Here is a 19291-nt window from a genome sequence, read left to right as displayed (position 1 = left end):
CCAACAATAGCTTTAAAGATAAAAAAAAAGACATATGGATATGTGGAATACCATGCACAATGCTTGCTTTCTTCTTTGTTCATACTCAGTCACAACTGAAAAGCATCAAAGGTGGAGAAGAAATCACTCAAAGTATGGGTAGGAAAAGAAGTTGGGTTTGCTTAAAATGGGTATAGTGATAATTCATAAATCTGTTGCTATCCATTGGAGCTCTGTTGCCACCTACATACATATAAATTCACATTAGTTACATATATTCAGTCCAGCCAGAACCTTGAACCCTCCACAAATCCTGAGTCAGGTGCTTTACAGCAGCGGTCCCCAACCCCCGGGCCTCGGACCGGTACCGGGCCGCGAGAGTTGAGGCTCAGGTGTGAAATGTATGGTTTTCAGGGTTTTTATCGGTTTTCAGTGTTATTTTGTTATCGTTTTTATTGTTAACTCTGTTTTCCTGGGTCTTTTCGCGTGTGTTATGAATAAATCTTCTTTTTTTCGGTACCGGTACTAGTTTTATTTATCCGCGACACCTTAAAGGCCGGTCCGTGAAAATATTTTCGGGCATAAACCGGTCCGTGGCGCAAAAAAGGTTGGGGACCGCTGCTTTACAGGACAGAAATTTTAATAGCAAAATGACACACAAAATACAACCAGTTGAGTATCTGATGTGTTGTGCCCATTTTGCAGTGTGACACAAGGACCGGACACACACAGCGTCGACAGTTGAATATTTACTTGCAATGTTTAATGCCACTCTGAGTTATGCAGTTTTCACACTGCTCAGCTGAGTTCCAGCTCAGCACACACCGCTCTCCTCCAGCCCCTGGCAGCTACTGAAAACGGGGAGGCATAGTTAGTGAGATGGAGGTCAGCTGTGTGGGTGAGCCATCCCTTGACACCACACCCTGAGCTCACTACTCCACCCCTACCCTGCAGCTGAGCCACGCCCCGCTATATGCAGCCTGACTCAGTTCGATTGCAGTGCATTGGCATGTGATCTGACCACAAGAGAATTTAATAAACCAGAAGATAAATTTGAAACCAGTTGACTAAATCCGTCTTAAACTAATTTCTTTCTTTGCTTTTTAGAGGAAAGGTGAATATAAACTAAGTAGAATTTGAAACCGGTGAACAATCATTTGTTTTCTCATATTAAAAACAATCACAAGTGCTAATTTTTAAAATAACATACATTTAAAAACAATACATATTTCCCATTATTTTGCCATGAATTGAAATATTTTTTTTTCTTTTATCCAACCTCAAACATTTCTTATACCTGCCTTTTTATTTTCATCATTAACTGAATGAAGTTCAAATGATGAATAGTAGGAATGCAGGTTCAGTTGAATGACCAACCCATCCTCATGCATTTCTGTGTCACTCTCTCATTGTCTTCTTTAGTTTCAAGACTGCGGATTCAGGTTTTGGCAGGTTTGTTGGGTCATGTGGGGGCTTTTTGCAAAGATTTAGAGTCTTTTTGTTGAAAATGTGCATGTCTGATGAAAGTATGTCATTAAGCTAGAGCCTCTTATTAACGTCCATTATATAGTTTCTAAATTGCTTCAGTGTCGTAGAAATCCAGTAAAGAGAACTGAATCCACTTTGGATCCATTATATCAGACATACATATTGAAGTCTTGTGTTTATCTTAATACTAACATACTTGCAGCAGAGAATAGCTTTAAAGGTTGTGTGGCAAGAAGATATTCTGTTAGTGAAGCTGTAAATACTGGAACGTTATCTTATATTCTTTGGTGATTTCTGTTGGTGCCTTTTCCGCATGTTCAGTTTTCCATTCAGGTTTTCTCTTTTCTTGAGCCCAAAACAGACTGGCACTTTCTGATGCATGCCAAGATAGCCATGTGTACTATTTTATGTGCTTCATACAAGTTACTTTAATTTTAAGGTGATGAAGCATGGAAACAACCAGGCTACCTCTTGTCATTTAGCACTTCTTCTGTGGTGTTTTAAGTGTTTTAACAAAAGAACTGAAATCAGCTCTTTGGTGAAGAATTGTGTGAAAGGAAGAAAAATGTATACTTCACATTTTACTTTATCTGCTGAACTTTTTTGATGGTTAACATGGCATGTGAATTGGTTGATTTGCTTGTGAGTACAGCAAATGTAGCAGTGTGTTTTGGACTTAATAGCCGTGAGCTTTGGCTACCTGGTGACCATTATGTCCTTCTGTTGCATGTCCCTCCTCCCATCCTTCTCTACAAGCCTTTATCAATACAAAACACCCCCACCACTTGATGTAAGAAGACTAAGCTCTCCCTGGATCTTTAAAGAAATCCGAAAAGCCTACTCCCATCAGTGTATTGTGCTTCTGTCTTTGTGAGGACGTGTAAGTTTTAGACATTTTTGGAAGATGTGTACATTTTGTATGAACATGAATTCAAAGAGCAGTTAGAGCAAAATATGTAAGTGTAAATGCTGGCATTTGATTTTACCTACAAAAAGGTTGGGAGTTAAATGTTCGGGTTTTTTTATGATCAAAGGATAAGTAAGGATGGTGACAATGCATCATGTAGCATGTTTAATGGTAAGTTTGGTAAACTCTGGAAAATTTTCTTGTGTAAAGCTTGTGTAAAAGTGTAAATTAGTTGAAAAAAAAGGAGTAGGTATTTTACACTCTACCGTTACATAAGTACATAAAAACAATACAACCCTTGTCTACTGAGAATCATTACAGTGAAGTAGAAGCCTACAGAACTCAAAACAAAAACTGCTGTTAAGAGCCATGCACACTACAGCAAGAGCATTTATTAAAATGCATTTTTGTTATTTTATTATGTTATTTCATTTCCATTAATTACTTCAGCTGGCCTCCTCCTACCTTCTGGCCCTTGATCCCCTACACTGGCTGCACTGTCCGAAGTTATGCCTTGGCTATGGCTGACAGGATAAAACTAGCCAAATAAATTCCAATCTAGCCTGCAGAAGGTTGCTTCTGCACATGTGTAAAAGAGTTGGATTGCCAATGAATGCATTCCTGTTTTAATTGAAAATGATAGCTGACTGGAATGATAGCTGAAAATTACTGGAAATGAAGCTCTGTGACCTTGAACATGCCACTTTTTCTCTGCTGAAGCTGTTCATTTTCAATTTACTTTAACAGATGTCACCAGAATCACTCAGCATGATTGTAATGTATTACTTTAAGCCCTGCTGTCAGTATTACTTGCTATTTAAATGTATTAATTTATAAAAATGTAATTGTGATCGTCACCTTTCTAGCAAAAGTCAGAGAATATTTACACAAGATAAAAAAATAAAAAATAAAAAGCAACAAATATATAAATATATAAATGTTGCAAGGCTTTGAAGTCTCCCCAGTTCAGAGATGGCATAAGGAATATTAAATCCAGTCTGTCTCATGATCTGCTGTCAGTTTGTTGACAGTTTCAATAGCAAGGTCTTATGGATAAATGAAACAACAAAAGCAATATCCATGTTATTATAAATTGCATTTATCCTTTATAATTGTTGGGATCAGGAAATGATCATTGAATGTCCTCACAGGTATAGAAGTACAAATGTATGTGTGGTGGGGGTGTTGCAGATGGGAAACAAAATCAAGAAAATGATCCAGTTGTGACTGCAGTGTGAATCTGTCCTTTTTTGTGCTCTCATGTTTCTCATGTCCTGAAACATGTATCGTTCCTCACAGCTTTCTTTTTTTTTATCCCATTAATCCAAGTGACTTTCCTGAACTGCAGGTAGAGCCCATTAAGACCTGACTGGAACCTCGTTTTTAACATTTGCTCTAATGGTTTTGGTGTTGTTGTTTTTTTCAGTTTGTAATTATGTTGTTGTGAATCCTTTTTAGGTTTAACTTTGAAGATGAAACTCCAACAACAAACTTTGATACCTTCCCAGCAGCCATCCTCACGGTGTTCCAGGTAAAACAAGAAAACAAAACATTACACATATGTGTGCAATCATGCTTTCCAAATGAGAACAAGAGCATATTGACACTATGGAAAAATAAAGTTTGTTATCAGTCATTTTAATTAGAGCAAATGTGGGGTCTGCATATCTCCGTGTGCCCTAATGAGCTCACTGATAATCCTTCAATTAACCTGTACTCATAAGCCCTCACTCTGTAAAGTAATTTAATTCTGTGCTCTGTGAGATTTGCATGCTCCTTTACAACCCAGCCTCACTCTGACTCTCGTTTCCCTCAGATTCTGACTGGCGAGGACTGGAACGCAGTGATGTACCACGGGATCGAGTCTCAAGGAGGCGTTCGCGGCGGCATGTTCTCCTCCATCTACTTCATCGTCCTCACACTCTTTGGAAACTGTATCCTTTTTGACATCACAGCATACACACAGTCAGAAGCAGTGCCCATCAATTACAGAAAAAATTTAATTGCAATGTAAATGCTGACCTTATCAACAGTAAACATTTCATTGATACATGTAAATGAAATGTTATTGCAGGGATGTTTTACTTTGGATCATGCTACAGCCAACTCATGTTACAAGTTAAGTCTTTCAAGCTCGTAAATATAGGCTGAAATGGGAGTGATTTCTCTAAAAAACAAAGGTGATGAAAGATGAGAATTTTTTGCCAGCTAGCAGTGAGTTCTTACTCTGTCAGCCGTCATGTACTCTTGTGAACTTGAGGTGAAAAATTAGGCCCTGCTCTGTCAGGTAAACTGACAGATCTATTCAGCATCAATTTTTCAGATTGCTACTAGTTTGGTGGGAAAAGCCAATGAATACTTAATCTGTCCAACTGTTGTTGCTCCTGAGTGCCGTTGTTATTCAGACACCCTCCTGAATGTCTTCTTGGCTATTGCCGTCGATAACCTTGCAAATGCACAAGAGCTGACGAAGGTAGGCGGGAAAACCAATCCAGCAAAAAAAAAAAAACCCAAAACAAAAAAACACTTGCCAGATGTTGATTTTTGAAACACAGTAAAGACAGATTCATCCTTTACTCCTTGAACAAATTTCAGTGTTGCTGAGACACCTGGCAGAGTGAGCTTTTTCAGCAAGCTTTTCCTGGGTTTGATGTGATCCTATTTTCATGGCTATATTAGGGTTATATATGGCTGAAAACAGATATCAGTCTTGGGTAAAATTTCGACAATATCAGATGACACAATTAAATTCTGATTGACTTTTTTTCCCTAAACAAAGGTCATGACTGCCTAATCTGATTTTGCCCAGAAAACTATGGAGATCTGTTGCAATAGTAATATATTCCTCTTAAGCACAAATTAATGTCTTGGTTGTCACTGGCTGAAGGATGAAGAGGAGCAGGAGGAGGCAGCCAATAAGAAGCTCGCTCTACAGAAAGCTTTGGAAGTGAAAGAAGTCAGCCCGATGTCAGCAGCCAACATTTCGATCGCTGCGTAAGTTTCTCTTTCCCCAGACAGCAGCGCTGTTCAGTCCCACACGGAAATAAAACTGTATGATACCTCTCCGTAGGTTCTTCCCTCTCAGTCTGACATGTCTGTGTGTATATTTGTACCCTGTTTGATTTGTCTGTGTTCTGAACTTCTCATCCACTCCCATTAAGTCAGTGCCCCTGTGGTGTTTCTTATTTATTACACCCTACTCTTTACCCTCTTTAATATTATAGGCAATTAAGGAAGCTTCAGTGAGTAATACATGTGAGTTTCCACTAGCAAATTTCATGATATTATTTTTTTTATTTTGCCCTTGAATGTTGCTACCTGCTGCTAAAATGGCATTTTATAATCAAAGCTGTTGTTTGATTTACAAATGATGCAGCTCTCCATTCTGCATCTTTAGATGATAATCTCAGTAGTATTTTAGATATCGTGTCCCAGTTATTTCTCTCTGTCTACTAAAGTTAGTGAGTAATGATTAGCAAAAAATCATAAAAATCAGCGCAGATACTTGATGTGATACTCAAAGTTTTCTGAGGATTCTGCAGTCTTTGGAAAACTAAGTACACTGTTAGGAATTAAGAGTGTAAGAAGTATAAATAAAGTTGGGCACTGCTAATAAAATTCAAATGCAAATGACTTGAAAGTTTAGCAGGTTGCTGGTTTGTGTTAACACAATGTCATAAAAATTACACAATTGGTCTTCCTAGCAAATTCAACCCATGGCCAGACCATGCAATGCTCAGAGAAACATAAAGAAGTCCAAGAGCTACATCTTAGACTCTATAAGCCTCACTTAGCATTAAATGTTAAAGTTAATGACAGTAAACTTGGAAAAAGACTGAAAACGTGTGACTTGTTTGGAAGGGTTGCCAAAAGAAAGGCTCTTTTCTATAAAAAACAAAAAACACAGGAGCATGATTCTGGTTTGCAAAGCTGCATCTGAACAAACAGCAGGATGTCTGGTACATGCTCCTTTGGATAGAGGAAAGTGGAGATGTTTGAATGTAATACACAGTGCGCACAGTCTTTAAATGCTACATTTTTAAGTTTAAAACTTCAGTTTTTTTCTGTGTTGCTGTGAACAAATTATGGGTTCATTGCATTTTTTTTATGTGGTCCCAACTTAAAACCAAAGCAATTCACATGAGATACTCATAAAGAGCGAGTAAGCTTAATGCAAATCATAAACAGTGAGACATGAAGACTAACATTAAGCATGATGACAGAGACAGGGCAACACTGATAAAAAATGGAGAAACTCAAAGTGGCACAAGAAAACCAAAAGAACCCAAACGGATCAATTATTCGTAGCTATAAATTATCACGTCTCACTGTATTTTCCTATCTTATTCACTAAAACAGCAACAATGCATTGTCTCTGCATTGTGTTCGTACGTGATTGTTTCCACTTGTGTGTTAAAAAATTCTGCATAGGTCTTTTTGTGATGACATTTTTTTTTTATTCATTTGTAAAACTTGCTCCTTAATTGCCGTCGTCCTCACTATGAGGTCAGTTAGAAATTATTACTGCCGTAAATCCCTGGCTAGCCGACTTGTTCCCCATTACACTGCTCTTAGTGTTATCACGTGGCCCTGTGCATTAGTTTCAGCCTTGTCAGACATGTTTAGTTTGTGCATTGAACAGTGTGCTCACACAAAAAGTCAGTGGGCTCATAAGAAACTCTTTATTTTTACTATCTGTGTTGAATGTGCTGTTTTAGAGAAACTCAGGGTTTCATTACAAAACTGAAGACAAAATCTAAGAATCTTCATTTGAAATAATTTTAAATATCTAAATATGTTTCAAATTCAACATTTCATTGTAAAATATAAGATTACATTTTCCTCTTCATATGTTTTGGATTGAAACTCCTGAATGGTTTTCAGTTTCAGTTTTCGTCATAAAGATGTCACACGTTTTTCCATTGCTGTTGTGTTATTGAAGTATTTGCACAGATTAGTCCTTTGCTGTAACACAGAAGGCAGGGGGCAGGTGGAATGTCAGTCTTTTTGTCCACCTGCCCCCTTCGGATTTGTGTCTCATTTTTTTTTCCTTTGTTTTTGTTCTGCATGTACAGTTTTGTAAAGCAAAATCGAGATGCACTCTCTCGCAGGTCGTCCATCAGCAGCATTCAGTCACCGTGAGTTATCACTCTCTGTTACAATATTCTCCTCCTGGTCTCCTCTCCTCTCCTGTTTCCTTTCCTCTTTGCCTTCTCTTCTAGTCTTTCATCCCTTCTGTCTCCTTTCTTCTCTGCAATGCATTGTTTTTTTCCCTCTTTACATCTCTTCAAGTTCTTGTATCCTCCCACTTTCGGACAATCTGTGCTCTCCTCCAGTCCTCTCCTTTCCTCTCCTTTCCTCTGCACCTTCATAAAACTAAATTGTGTTCTGTCATAACTTCGTTGCTATTGAAGTGAAATGTATTTATGGTTCTTCTTTTTTAAGTCATTGAAACTGCACTACAGCAGATGGCACACGGTGCCACTGTGGTTTAATTTTGACTGTAAACTGTAGACTGTTGTGCCTCTGCCTAGCCTTCGGTGCCTACAGTAATAGATCTTCAGCTCTGTGATGTGAATAATTTGTCTATAAATGTTTAATTTCTCTGCTTTGCTACTACCACAGGCAGTTTGGCATTTCCATTCTATTTGTTATTGTAGACTCCAGGCTGTCACTAAAAGAAAAACACAACAACAACCAGCTTTTGCTCTCCCTCCTGGTGATCTGCTCTCTTAATTGATTACGGTGCTGCTGGAAGGCCATCGCACCTCTTTGAGTTAACACTGGTTTCTTATAAGGACTGCTCTTCTTGTGTTTTTGAGTGTGCATGTGCTATGTCACAATATCTCACCAGTTACTCTAGCATTTCTAGCTTTCATTTCTGCAATCGCCTACATGTATTTCAGTAGTTCACCTGTCGGTGGATACCTGTCCTGTCCTGTCTTCTGTCTCCCTGTCTGTCTCTTAGGAGTTATACTGTCTACTCCTCCCCCGCTCGATGTGTCTTGAGGTACAGGTGATAAAATGGAAATAAATGACCTAACCCATAAAACTCACAAATCATACTGTGAACAGGAGCAATATGCATTACATTGATGACAACCAGGAATATTATTACATTAAATGGATGCTCTATGTTTGATTTTTTTATTTTGAGAAATAAAAAAAGCTCCCATTTCGCCCCATAATTATTATCCCAGATCATCTTCTCCTAAACTCTGCTATTACCCACCGCATGATTTTCCTGCCTGAACCATTTGCACATGACTCGGGTCACCCTGTGCAATGTCAGTGAGGCATGCCATATTAAGAAGTCCCAGTAAACGTTTTGATGTTGTCTGCTACAACAGCTGTTCTAAGTTTCACATGATGGTTGAAAAATACTTCTAAAATAAAAGTTTTAGTAGTAGCTGTAGTATCTTTCTAATAATTGACAAAACAAACTTATCTTGCATGTGGGAAGAGTTAAAAAAGTATCCCTACAGATTACACTGTTATAGTGCAAGACTCCCAATGTCCTGTACAAATAAAATACCATGCACCATGCAACACACAATGAGACAGGAATAAATTAGCATGTATATATGTATTAATATACATGAATATGTGCTTTTTATTTGGAATATAGACATCTGATAATACTAGAATTAATACGCTGTGTGGACAAGTACGTCAATCTGTAAGGTTTCAATAATCTAAAATTCCAGACTTTCAATAAAATGATGTTGTGATAAATAGCAAGTATCAATATTTATTTATTTATATTTTTTTATTTGTAAGCGAGGATTCATTGGAACTACTAATGTACATGGAAACGTATGCACACCTCATGACAACGTTAAAATGACCAATGTTACTGTTTTAATAAAGTTTACTGACGTCTTTAATAATAATGGATTGCATTTATAAAGCGCTTTTCGGGGCCCTCAAAGCACTTTACAATTCCACTATTCATTCACACACTGGTGGAGGCAGCTACAGTTGTAGCCACAGCTGCGCTGGGGCAGACTGACAGAAGCGAGGCTGCCATATTGCGCCATCGGCCCCTCTGGCCATCACCAGTAGGCGGTGGGTGAAGTGTCTTGCCCAAGGACACAACGACCATGACTGTCCGAGCCGGGGCTTGAACCGGCAACCTTCCAGTTACAAGACGAACTGCCAACTCTTTGAGCCACGATCGCCTACAAAGATAGTTTTGGCAAGATAACACAAACCCAACAATTCCGCCAATGTACATGCTAAATAACAGGAATATCAAAGTTTTGACCCTCTCATTTTATTTTAATTTCTGACATGCACCACCATGCAGCAATACTCAATATAATTTGTTCCACAAATTTACAAAAGATTCTAAGAGTTGTCAGGGGGATAGATTACTGTGCATGTTCTTGTTTAAAGGACTAAGCACGCTCGGTCTGCGCACAGCAATGATAGTGAGTTGGCTAGTTTGTAATGCAATAACAATAGTACATGCCCATATTATAATACAGGTTTCTAAACCTGTGATTTATGTGTTATGTGGTTGCTAGACAACATGATGACCTTACAATATGCAACATAGATCATGTAGGGGTCTAAGATGTAGCTGTGGTAGGGTTTGTAGCTCAGCTTCTGATCGTGTAGGAGGAGTTCATGGACGGAGAGACTAGAATTTGTGTATTTTAGTAAGATAAATATCTGTAAGTAAATGCTCAATTTATGAAATTAGTGGAAAAAAAATCTCATCTTATTGGTTGTTACTTTCAAATCTGACCTCGGGTATAAACTGGGTACCTGTATTAAGTTTGAAATAGTTGTACATGTGTTCATTTATTATTATAAACCTTTGTTTTTTTTAGCAAACACTCACCTGAGTGGAAAACCTTTCTTTGAGCATATAAAATACTTTTATAAAATGTGCAAATCTCTTATATACCACAAAAAGCCTGCTTGTAGTCTAAAAGAGAATGACGCCTTAATAACAACATGTCAGATTTATACCAAGGAGAAGTGAGTTAGATTGGAGAAAAAAATTTTAGTCTGTGACTAAAGAAACTTAAAACCCTGCATTAGATTTATAATGTAATTTCAGAGATTTATAATGTAATTTCACAACATTTAAAAGCTTAACAGTGTAATATAAGACATACTTAGTGGTAAGAGAATTAAATGTCAAAATATCCAAATTAAGAATAAGGATCTCCTATTTAGACACAAAAATAATGCTTCATGTTTATGAGGACATAGAATTATTTTCTGAATAAAATGCGAGTAAAAGTTTATTCATTTAACTCATTAGTCATTAAAGAAATTGTACCTGGTACAAACATATCAGGTAAATTTCATTTAACAAAACTCCTTTAAATATAACTGTTTACATTCTTTAACAAAATGACATGAAAAATGTACGTGTCATCGAATGACTTAAAGCCAACGTTTTGCCGATAAGTAGATATTTTTTCGAGTGCACATTGCAAGAGTGTATGCTGTGTGAAGACGTGTACGAAGATTGTAAGAAAGAAAACTGTAAGAAAAATTGTCAAATTTTTCTATGTTGGTTTTGAGATACATATTCATGCATGGTAAGTAAAGGTTTCACCATTGCACACATCTGTGCTGACGCATCCATAGGCTTGTTTCTAACTCACTTATCCAGCGTCATTTTAAGATAAATGTTAGAATTTGCAGATGACAGTGTGACTATGGGTGAAAGTGTGGATTGTAATGTTCACCTCATAAAGTAGAGCTAAACGTGTTGTATGTCATTACTTACTGCTGTTCCATGATCTTTTCCTGTGGGTTTTATTCGATGTTTGCAGCAAAGAGCAGCAGCGTTCAGCGAAGGCTATGTCAGTGTGGGAGCAGAGGACTAACCAGCTTAGGAGACATAACATAAAAACGAGCAGCGAGGCCCTGTACAACGAGCTCGACCCTGATGACCGCCTATTGATGTCCAGCGCCCTTCATCTGCACCCCGACATGAAGACTCACCTGGACAGGCCCCTTAGGGTGGAGTCCAAGAATGGAGACAAATCCAGCAGGGCCCCCGAGGGAGGGTGGGAGGAGGCAGGGGATCTCCGGCAGGATGACAACTTTCACACACACTCCAGGAAGCATCACCGCCACCACGACAGTAGCGGGGAGAGCAGAGATGAAGGAGATGTCCGGGGAGGGAGGCACCACACCCATCACAGCAGGAGCAGAGATCACAATGCTGATGGTCCACAGACAAAAGAGAGGAGAGGGGAGATGAGTCACAACCGCAATGGAGGGCAGGGGCACAGGCACCACCACCACCAGACCGGCTCCCCTGAGGAGGAAAATAATGACCTGCAGGGAGGAGGACGAGGAGGAGGAGATAATAAGGGGCATCACCACCATCACTCACATCGTCCACCTAAAGAGGGGAATGGGATGTTGGCAAATGGTGCACAGTCAGAGCAAAGGGGTAGAGGGGGAGGTGGAGGAGATAGTAATGGAGAGAGGAAGGACCGATGCTCTCGTACGGGCAGAGCTCAGACAGCTCTGGGTGGAGATGACTCTAAGAGGAACAAGAACGGAAACAGAGGTTACAGGTAAAGCTGCAGATTTTGTTGTTCATATAAAATGCTTCATTTTCAAAAATAATGACCTAATCTTTCAACTTAAACAACACACTATACTAATACACTTTATTTAAGTCGTAATGTGTCCAAATAACTTAATTAGGTGTATTTACCTCAGAATATGTCATAAATTATTGATTGACTAATGATTATCTCATTCACTGGCTGTTAGTTAGTTCTGACGTTTGATGATTATTTGACATCTTAAGTGTAAACAGTAATATGTAAGAAAATATGACATTTTATAATACATTTTTTTATAATACTTCTTCATCCCATTCGCTTTGGTCAAAAACCTTAGTGCAAATTTTGCTTTGTTATTGCTAAATGTGTAAATTAATAACTGTTTTCCATGTCAAGTTAAAACGATGACACAACTCTGTGTCAGTGTTGCAAAAAAGTGAGTTTTTGCAGGTGGAAGTTCTGATTGCGTCTGTAACAACAGACACAGCCAACAAACACCAAAGTGCTTTTGCTTTTTTATTGTAATTTTCTGATGCAATGTGTTTTGAACAGAAGTTTTTATTATTGTTGGTTTCATCAGCACATTTAATATATTACTGCTCCCAAATACAAACTGCAGCTCAGTAAGATTAGATTTTCGCTCTGCTTCCCATTTCTTCATTCCACATCCATGACAACACTGTTTCTTTTTTCGTAAAGCCAGTTTTAGACAACAACCTATCTGAGTGGACATTACCAGCACTCCATGTGCCATTAATGGCCTTTACTTGTGATTCTCATTTGATGCTTGACCTCGAATCAAGTCAAATAATTAACTCCACCAAAATTGGTTTCTAAATAAGTTCAGCAAAAAATATGAAGACACAGTTCTGCTGTCAGGTGTAGCTTCAGTCATAACTTGTCATAACTTAAAAAAACATTAATCCACTCTGAATTTCGTCTAAGTAGCGTGGAAAGAAAGCAACCTTTTCCCTGTGTGTGGGACAATTCCCACTAGGGATTAAATACCTGGGACTCTCCACCATTTGGTTCTAGAAGACCAAAGAAGCTTCTCGGATGAGAGGTGAAACCTCTTTAAGAAAATTAAAGGAGTCCAGCTGCTTTCTCTCGTGGATGACTGAGAGCCCACACAGACACACTTCGACTGTCTTGTTGTAGATCCAACTTTGAGGCCCATTTGTAGCCATCATCACTCCATGGGCGAATTGATCTTGTCAGCACATCTGCAACCTGGGTCAAATGGTTTTAGTTTGGGTTATGCACCCTATCATCGTATTTTTGTTCTAGGAAATTAGTCAAGTTTATTCCATTGAAGAAATGACAAAAACATGAAGATTTATTCAAGAAGACCTATTATCTTTTTCACACAAAAAACCATAGTGTGGCTTTTATGGTCTGTGTGCCTTTTGCAGAACTGAAACCGAAAGCAGAGTCTAAGTGCAGGTTATTTTGAGGAGCATGTGAGGTCAACACATACACACACATTAGTTAAATTTATTTAGAGGAACCGTCCTTGTTGTCTCGGCAAGAAAGAGGAACAATTCATTTTAAGATAAGAACGGAAAGTACCAAGCCATGAAAATAGAAGATGATTTTCTAGGTGAAAAGTCATGGTGATGTTGATCTGATCTATGTATAAAATGTACCGGTGACGCATGAAGGGGCGTCAGTAAACAAACCCTGATGCTATAAAATATCTGTTCATGCTTTGATTAAGTCGAGGACTACTGGCTGTCTGCGTACAGAGTGTCTTCCCACACGTGTGTTCATTAAAATCATCGTTTGACTTCACCCGGCCGGATCGGTGTGGTTATTCTTCGATCACCTCTTGTACCCTTCCTCAATTTGAACCTTAACAATTTACTAAAACTGCCAGTTGAGGATCTGTGAGTCACCTGTACTTGTCCTTTTATTCACGCTGTTCAATAACATGTTATTTTTTTCTCCATGTATTGGCCTTTCTTGGACGTGTTTGGACTGTAATCAACTGCACAAAGACTGATACTTCAGATTAGTGGCTATGAAAACAGTCTGTGCTTGAGACTCTTGCAGTCATATGAATAATAAGTTTTTACAGAACTGTATGCAGTCCTGGCAGAAAAACCCCCAAAACGAGGTATATCTTAAACTCAGATTGTTTTGATTGTTTGGGGTTCCCAGGAGAAAGCTTCTTCTCTCTAAAGAGAACATGGCAACAAGGCTTAAATTTGAAAAGCTGCATCTCAATAAACCACAAGAAAGCTGGAACAATGTCAGATGACACCAAAGTGGAGGTCTTTGTCCACAATGCACAACACCACATATCAGCACAAACAGCTATAAAGCACAATGGTGGAGGGGTGATGATTTGGGCTTGTTTTACAGCCACAGGACCTGTACAGTATTTTTAACTGAACAAGAAGTCAGACATACAACAGAGCAGCTGAAAAATAAAAGAATCAAGTTGTTGCAATAGTCCAGTCAGACCTCAACCTGATTACAATGCTGTGGTGGGGCCTTATGAGAGCTGCTCATGAACACCTGAACTTATTTTATACACTGATACTATATGAAATTTGTGTTTTTAGAGCTACCTTGTGCTTCTTTGTACAAAAGGGAAAGGAAACAAAGTTTGGGGGGGTTTTTGTTTTGTTTTTTTACACTAAACCCATCTTTTTTTTCTCCAGGGAGATGGAGCCAGATGCTGAGGAGGAGAGCTTTACCTGCAGTCCTCAGCAGCCTACAGAGGATGTTGACAACCAGAAGAACTCCACTAGGGCCAGCCAGGCTGGCCTCAACAGCAATGCTATCCACATTCCTGTCACCATCACTGCCCCGCCTGGAGAAACCACCATCATACCCAGTGAGCATAGTGTGTTACTGAGACGGGAGGTGGGGAAGGATAGGGAGGTTAAACATATTTGTGTTATATTAGCTCACTGTGTTACAAAGTTCAATCAAAAGTCCCCACATCTCGTGATTAGCAAAGAATCAAATGAGTGAGTAGACTTTTATCACACATATAAAAGCAGCCAAATATCCTAAAATACAAAATGAGCTGTCAAAAAGCACAGTTTTATTTCAGCTGACGATGAAGCCCACACGCTGTGAAAAAATCATGCCATAACACTTGTGTTTGGATGACTTTTTTTTTAAACCTTTTTAATCTGAAGGAGGAAAAAAGAAAATTTAACTTTTTTATTCAGAAATACTGCATCTCTTCAAGGTGTCTGTAAAAGTATGTGTACTTGTTTGTGAGCTAAGTTAATATTCTTCCATGTGCGAAAAACAGTTTTTCATAACATAGCTGTCACACTTAATCTTGACCCTGCAACCACGATCTTATGAGAAATGTCTAATTAGTGAAATGATGTGTTGTATATTTCTGTGAAGCGCAGCTATAAAATGCCTAAAGAAACTAAAAGCCTGCATTTAACATCCATAGAAAATACCTCACTTTTTACGGTCTGTGCTTCTTTGAGCTAAATGAGCGTATTTGTTTTTCCGCATCAGTGAACAACATCGACTGTGACAACCTGCAGCTCAGTGAGGAGAAGAAAGATCTGGAAGAGGACGAGGCAGCTAATGGGCCTCGGCAGATCCTTCCCTACAGCTCAATGTTCATCTTCGGCCAAACAAACCCGTAAGTTGCGAGGTGACTCAGCGGACTGGCGTGGGGTTAGCATAAACAGCATATTGAGAATTAAAAGCTTTAATTGATTTCATTCAGGTTCCTCTTTAAAGCACTGAAACAGTCAGTGGTTTGCTTATGTCTGACTCTTTAGTGGTTAATAACAAATCACCGTTATTCTCACTTGTCATGCTTAAATAAATCCTTTCTCTTTGGGGTATTTCATGCCTCACCTACACACAAAGGCAACAGTCACTCCCAGAAGTGGAGCTCTGGGTGTAGCTTCAATTTGGAGTCATTTTCTCTGTGAGGACCTGTTTTGGGGAGGAAAGCAGCAACTGCAAATATACAGTACTGTGCAAAGGTTCTTGAACCATCCCTCATTTGTTTTAATTTTGCTTCCACGCAGTTTCTTGTAATTTCTTTTAAAGTGGTCACGGGCAATATTTTCCAGGCTTTCCAAAGGTCTTCCAAGGCTCTTCTTTGGACATTTGCTGCTTTTTGGATCCTTTTCTCTTCGCCCAATTAGAACATTACTTTTTGTGCATCCTGGGGTAAATTCTAGCTGAGTAACTGGAAGGTGCCACCTCAAATTCGAGGCCATTGGACGCTCAAGTGGTCTCAAGATCTTATAGACAAGTGAGCTAAAGCATGGCTAGTTAAAATTTCAGCCTTAAGCTTTTAAGATTTAACACAAGAATTGAATCATAGTCAGAAGCATAAGATAAAATGCAGATGCTATAGTAATGCTAATGCTATAAATTAAAAAAAATAGTAATGCTATAAATACGCAGATGCTCTATAGCTCTGTGAAACGGCATAGTTCAGCGGCAGATTCATTCCCTACCTTCATGTATTGTTTTGGATATGCGTTTGTCCACAGCCTGTTATGGAAGGATGTCACCTGAAAGCACCTTGTGAGCTGTCACTGCTAAGCGTGTAGTACATTTGCTCGAGTTTGTGCGTGCGTGTGTTTATATGTTGGTCTTGCAGGGTGCGACGGCTGTGTCACTATGTGGTCAACCTACGCTACTTTGAAATGTGCATCCTGACGGTCATTACCATGAGCAGCATCGCCCTGGCAGCTGAGGACCCCGTGCAAGCCAATGCGACGCGCAACGATGTGAGTCAGGCCTACATCAAGACTTCATAAATAAACATCTGGAAGTACACAGCAAACACACTTGTTGTCAGACAGATAAACACACATGGACAAGTATATGCATGAAAACATGCAGGCTAGCACAGGCCGGATGAGGATTCACACATAAACACGTCTCATTTGGGCTGACTGACTGATTCATTTGGACCGATTGAGAAGTTCTTCCTAACAGGATCTGACAGTTTATCCATGTTGAGGAATGAGTGGTAGGAGGCACAAAAACAAACTTTTAATCATTTCTTGGTGAAATAACTGATTCGCAAGTGGTTCAGAGCCAAAAATCCAGTAACTATCCTGTTTTTGTATTCTTTACATCCCTGTGTGATATGTTAGCCCATGCTGGGAATAAGGATGATTTTTTTGTTTTGTTTTGACAGACGAGCACAGCTAGTTAGTATTGTAGTCAGGGGTGCAGAGGGAAACTGTGTGTGTGTGTGTGTGTGTGTGTGTGTGTGTGTGTGTGTGTGTGTGTGTGTGTGTGTGTGTGTGTGTGTGTGTGTGTGTGTGTGTTAGTTTTTGGTGAGCGTGTGTGCCTGTTGTGAGGTGTTAAGGTAATGTGTATCTATGCAGTACAGTGCAAAGCTGACAGAGTTTGAGATCTTTGGCAGGACATAGGAACACGTTGTGCATATCTGGTCCATTCTTACACACATATACACACACCCTTTCAAAGACTGAAAACATCTGTCACTGGGTCTGTTAGTGAGTCATTTTAAAGGATATTTCCTTATTGCTTAACTTTTTGTAGGTTCTCAAGTACCTGGATTATGTCTTCACTGGAGTCTTCACCTTTGAGATGGTGATTAAGGTGAGAAGGATGGAAAAATCAAGGTACATTTTCATTCGAGCCGCATGAGCTATGAAAACCTGCTGTGCAAGATTTTAGTCAAACGTCTACAACATCTGTGGTGAGCTAAATGTAAAGATTGCCTTGATCAACACTCAACAAAGCTAAAAACACAATCACAAAGTAATAAAACTACATTGACACTTTCTCCAAAAATATTGCATTGGTATAATACTTGATAGATGCCTTGATCGCTAAAATACAGAAAATTATTTGATGCATGCATCATCAAAAAAAAGCATATTCAGAAGCAAGCATGTCACTCTCATAATCAGCTGCTTACATCCTATTGCCTTTAACTGTTCTTTTACGTGTAGCATGTCTTTCTCTACTTTGATAGTGGTATTTTTTAAGCTGCTGCAAGAACCAAAATAATCCAAGTCAGAGTCCTGGAGATTTGAACCTAAAACAGAAGCCAGACACCCCGCTACAAGGAAGAATATTTGGGTTTTGCATCACTTAATAATGTAAACTGGCTCACAGACTTCTCCATAATAATTAGTCCAATTAGGAAGCAGCAGGAATAGTTTCATGACAGACATTATTTTCTGTCGGCTTGAAGATTCTGTCCTTTTCTGGATATATGCACTGTTTACTTATATAGTATAAGATACATATAAATCTGTTTCAGTTTGGGTTTTTTTTTTTATCTAATAAGGATTTGTTTCATAATGAGCTTTCGTCATTTTTAACCAAATTTAGCTTGTTAGATTTATTTTTACTTTATGCTTTTGACCTGCTTATAACCACATCTGAGCTTTAATGAAAAGGCCAGCAAACTGTGGATAGCATGTCACTGACATCACTAATTGGCTTTGTGGTTTTACGTGGAGATAACACTCCATCCCAATGTGTCTAATTTAATTCTGTAATTCCATCACTCTCTGCGACTCCAGATGATTGACCTGGGACTGCTTCTCCACCCTGGCTCTTATTTCCGTGACCTGTGGAATATTCTGGACTTCATCGTGGTCAGCGGAGCTCTGGTGGCCTTTGCCTGCTCGTGAGTCAACTTTCCCTTGAATTTTTTTCTGTTCATTATTTTATCATCCCAGCGGTGCTTGAATATAATGTACACCAACCACATAACAAGATGTGGAAACCATCATCATTAAAACGCCAAATGGTTTGTTTTGTTGCCTCCTCTCAACTATCCAGTGGACGAGCATTATGAATTTTAATGTGCTCGTCTTATTGTTTTCCCATGAATTCCAAGACTTTTGTGTTGCCCAGCGGTTATTTTGCTGCCATGATTATGTTACATAAAGTCTTCACAGCCCCTCCCTGCTAGTTGGCTAATAGGTCATGCACAATTTGGCTGATAGGTTTAAGGCTCAGGTGGAGACAGAAGGACAGGATTTTCCCATGACTGTCAGGCTCTAGCTGCCATCTAGTTGGTACTTTGGATTTAATGCCTTATACAGAATCTGCTTTTTGAATATTCGTTTTCTTCTTAGTGGAGTAGAAGTTCGAACATAGTATGGATCATAGACTGTATATAAAACACTGCATCAACTTATTTACATTGTGCATGAGTTATATATGAATGAGTTTAGGGAAGGTAACAATGTTTACACACATCTTTTCTATACATTCTGTAAAATGTTTATGTCATTTGCTAGTTTTACGTCTTATTTAATATTGTCAGGTATTTATTTTAAATATATGGTCGGATTGATGATAAAGAAGGCCATTACCATCTTGTCATAGACAATTCACTAGAATGCTCATGTTTAGGCTTCAAAACAAT

The 19291-nt window shown here is 38.8% G+C and overlaps 1 protein-coding gene across 5 annotated transcripts in view; it reads left to right on the top strand.

Moving 5' to 3' along the window:
• The window catches only part of cacna1bb (calcium channel, voltage-dependent, N type, alpha 1B subunit, b), a 221529-nt gene that overhangs the window by 145214 nt on the left and 57024 nt on the right, over positions 1-19291 (top strand). For 3 of the 5 annotated variants that reach the window (XM_082541615.1, XM_082541613.1, XM_082541612.1), the window contains exons 15-26: positions 1402-1431; positions 3833-3905; positions 4191-4308; positions 4780-4847; positions 5262-5368; positions 7450-7512; positions 11173-11928; positions 14589-14764; positions 15415-15544; positions 16526-16655; positions 17443-17502; positions 18438-18544. In XM_082541615.1, coding sequence (XP_082397741.1) covers positions 1402-1431; positions 3833-3905; positions 4191-4308; positions 4780-4847; positions 5262-5368; positions 7450-7512; positions 11173-11928; positions 14589-14764; positions 15415-15544; positions 16526-16655; positions 17443-17502; positions 18438-18544 — 1818 coding nt within the window. The remainder of the gene's footprint in view (positions 1-1401; positions 1432-3832; positions 3906-4190; positions 4309-4779; positions 4848-5261; positions 5369-7449; positions 7513-11172; positions 11929-14588; positions 14765-15414; positions 15545-16525; positions 16656-17442; positions 17503-18437; positions 18545-19291) is intronic. The other 2 variants (XM_082541616.1, XM_082541614.1) reach the window with 1 other exon arrangement.

Source organism: Aulonocara stuartgranti, assembly GCF_965226115.1.
Source record: "Aulonocara stuartgranti genome assembly, chromosome: 7".
Classification (NCBI taxonomy): Eukaryota; Metazoa; Chordata; class Actinopteri; order Cichliformes; family Cichlidae; genus Aulonocara; species Aulonocara stuartgranti.
This window is presented reverse-complemented; position numbering and strand designations above follow the sequence as displayed.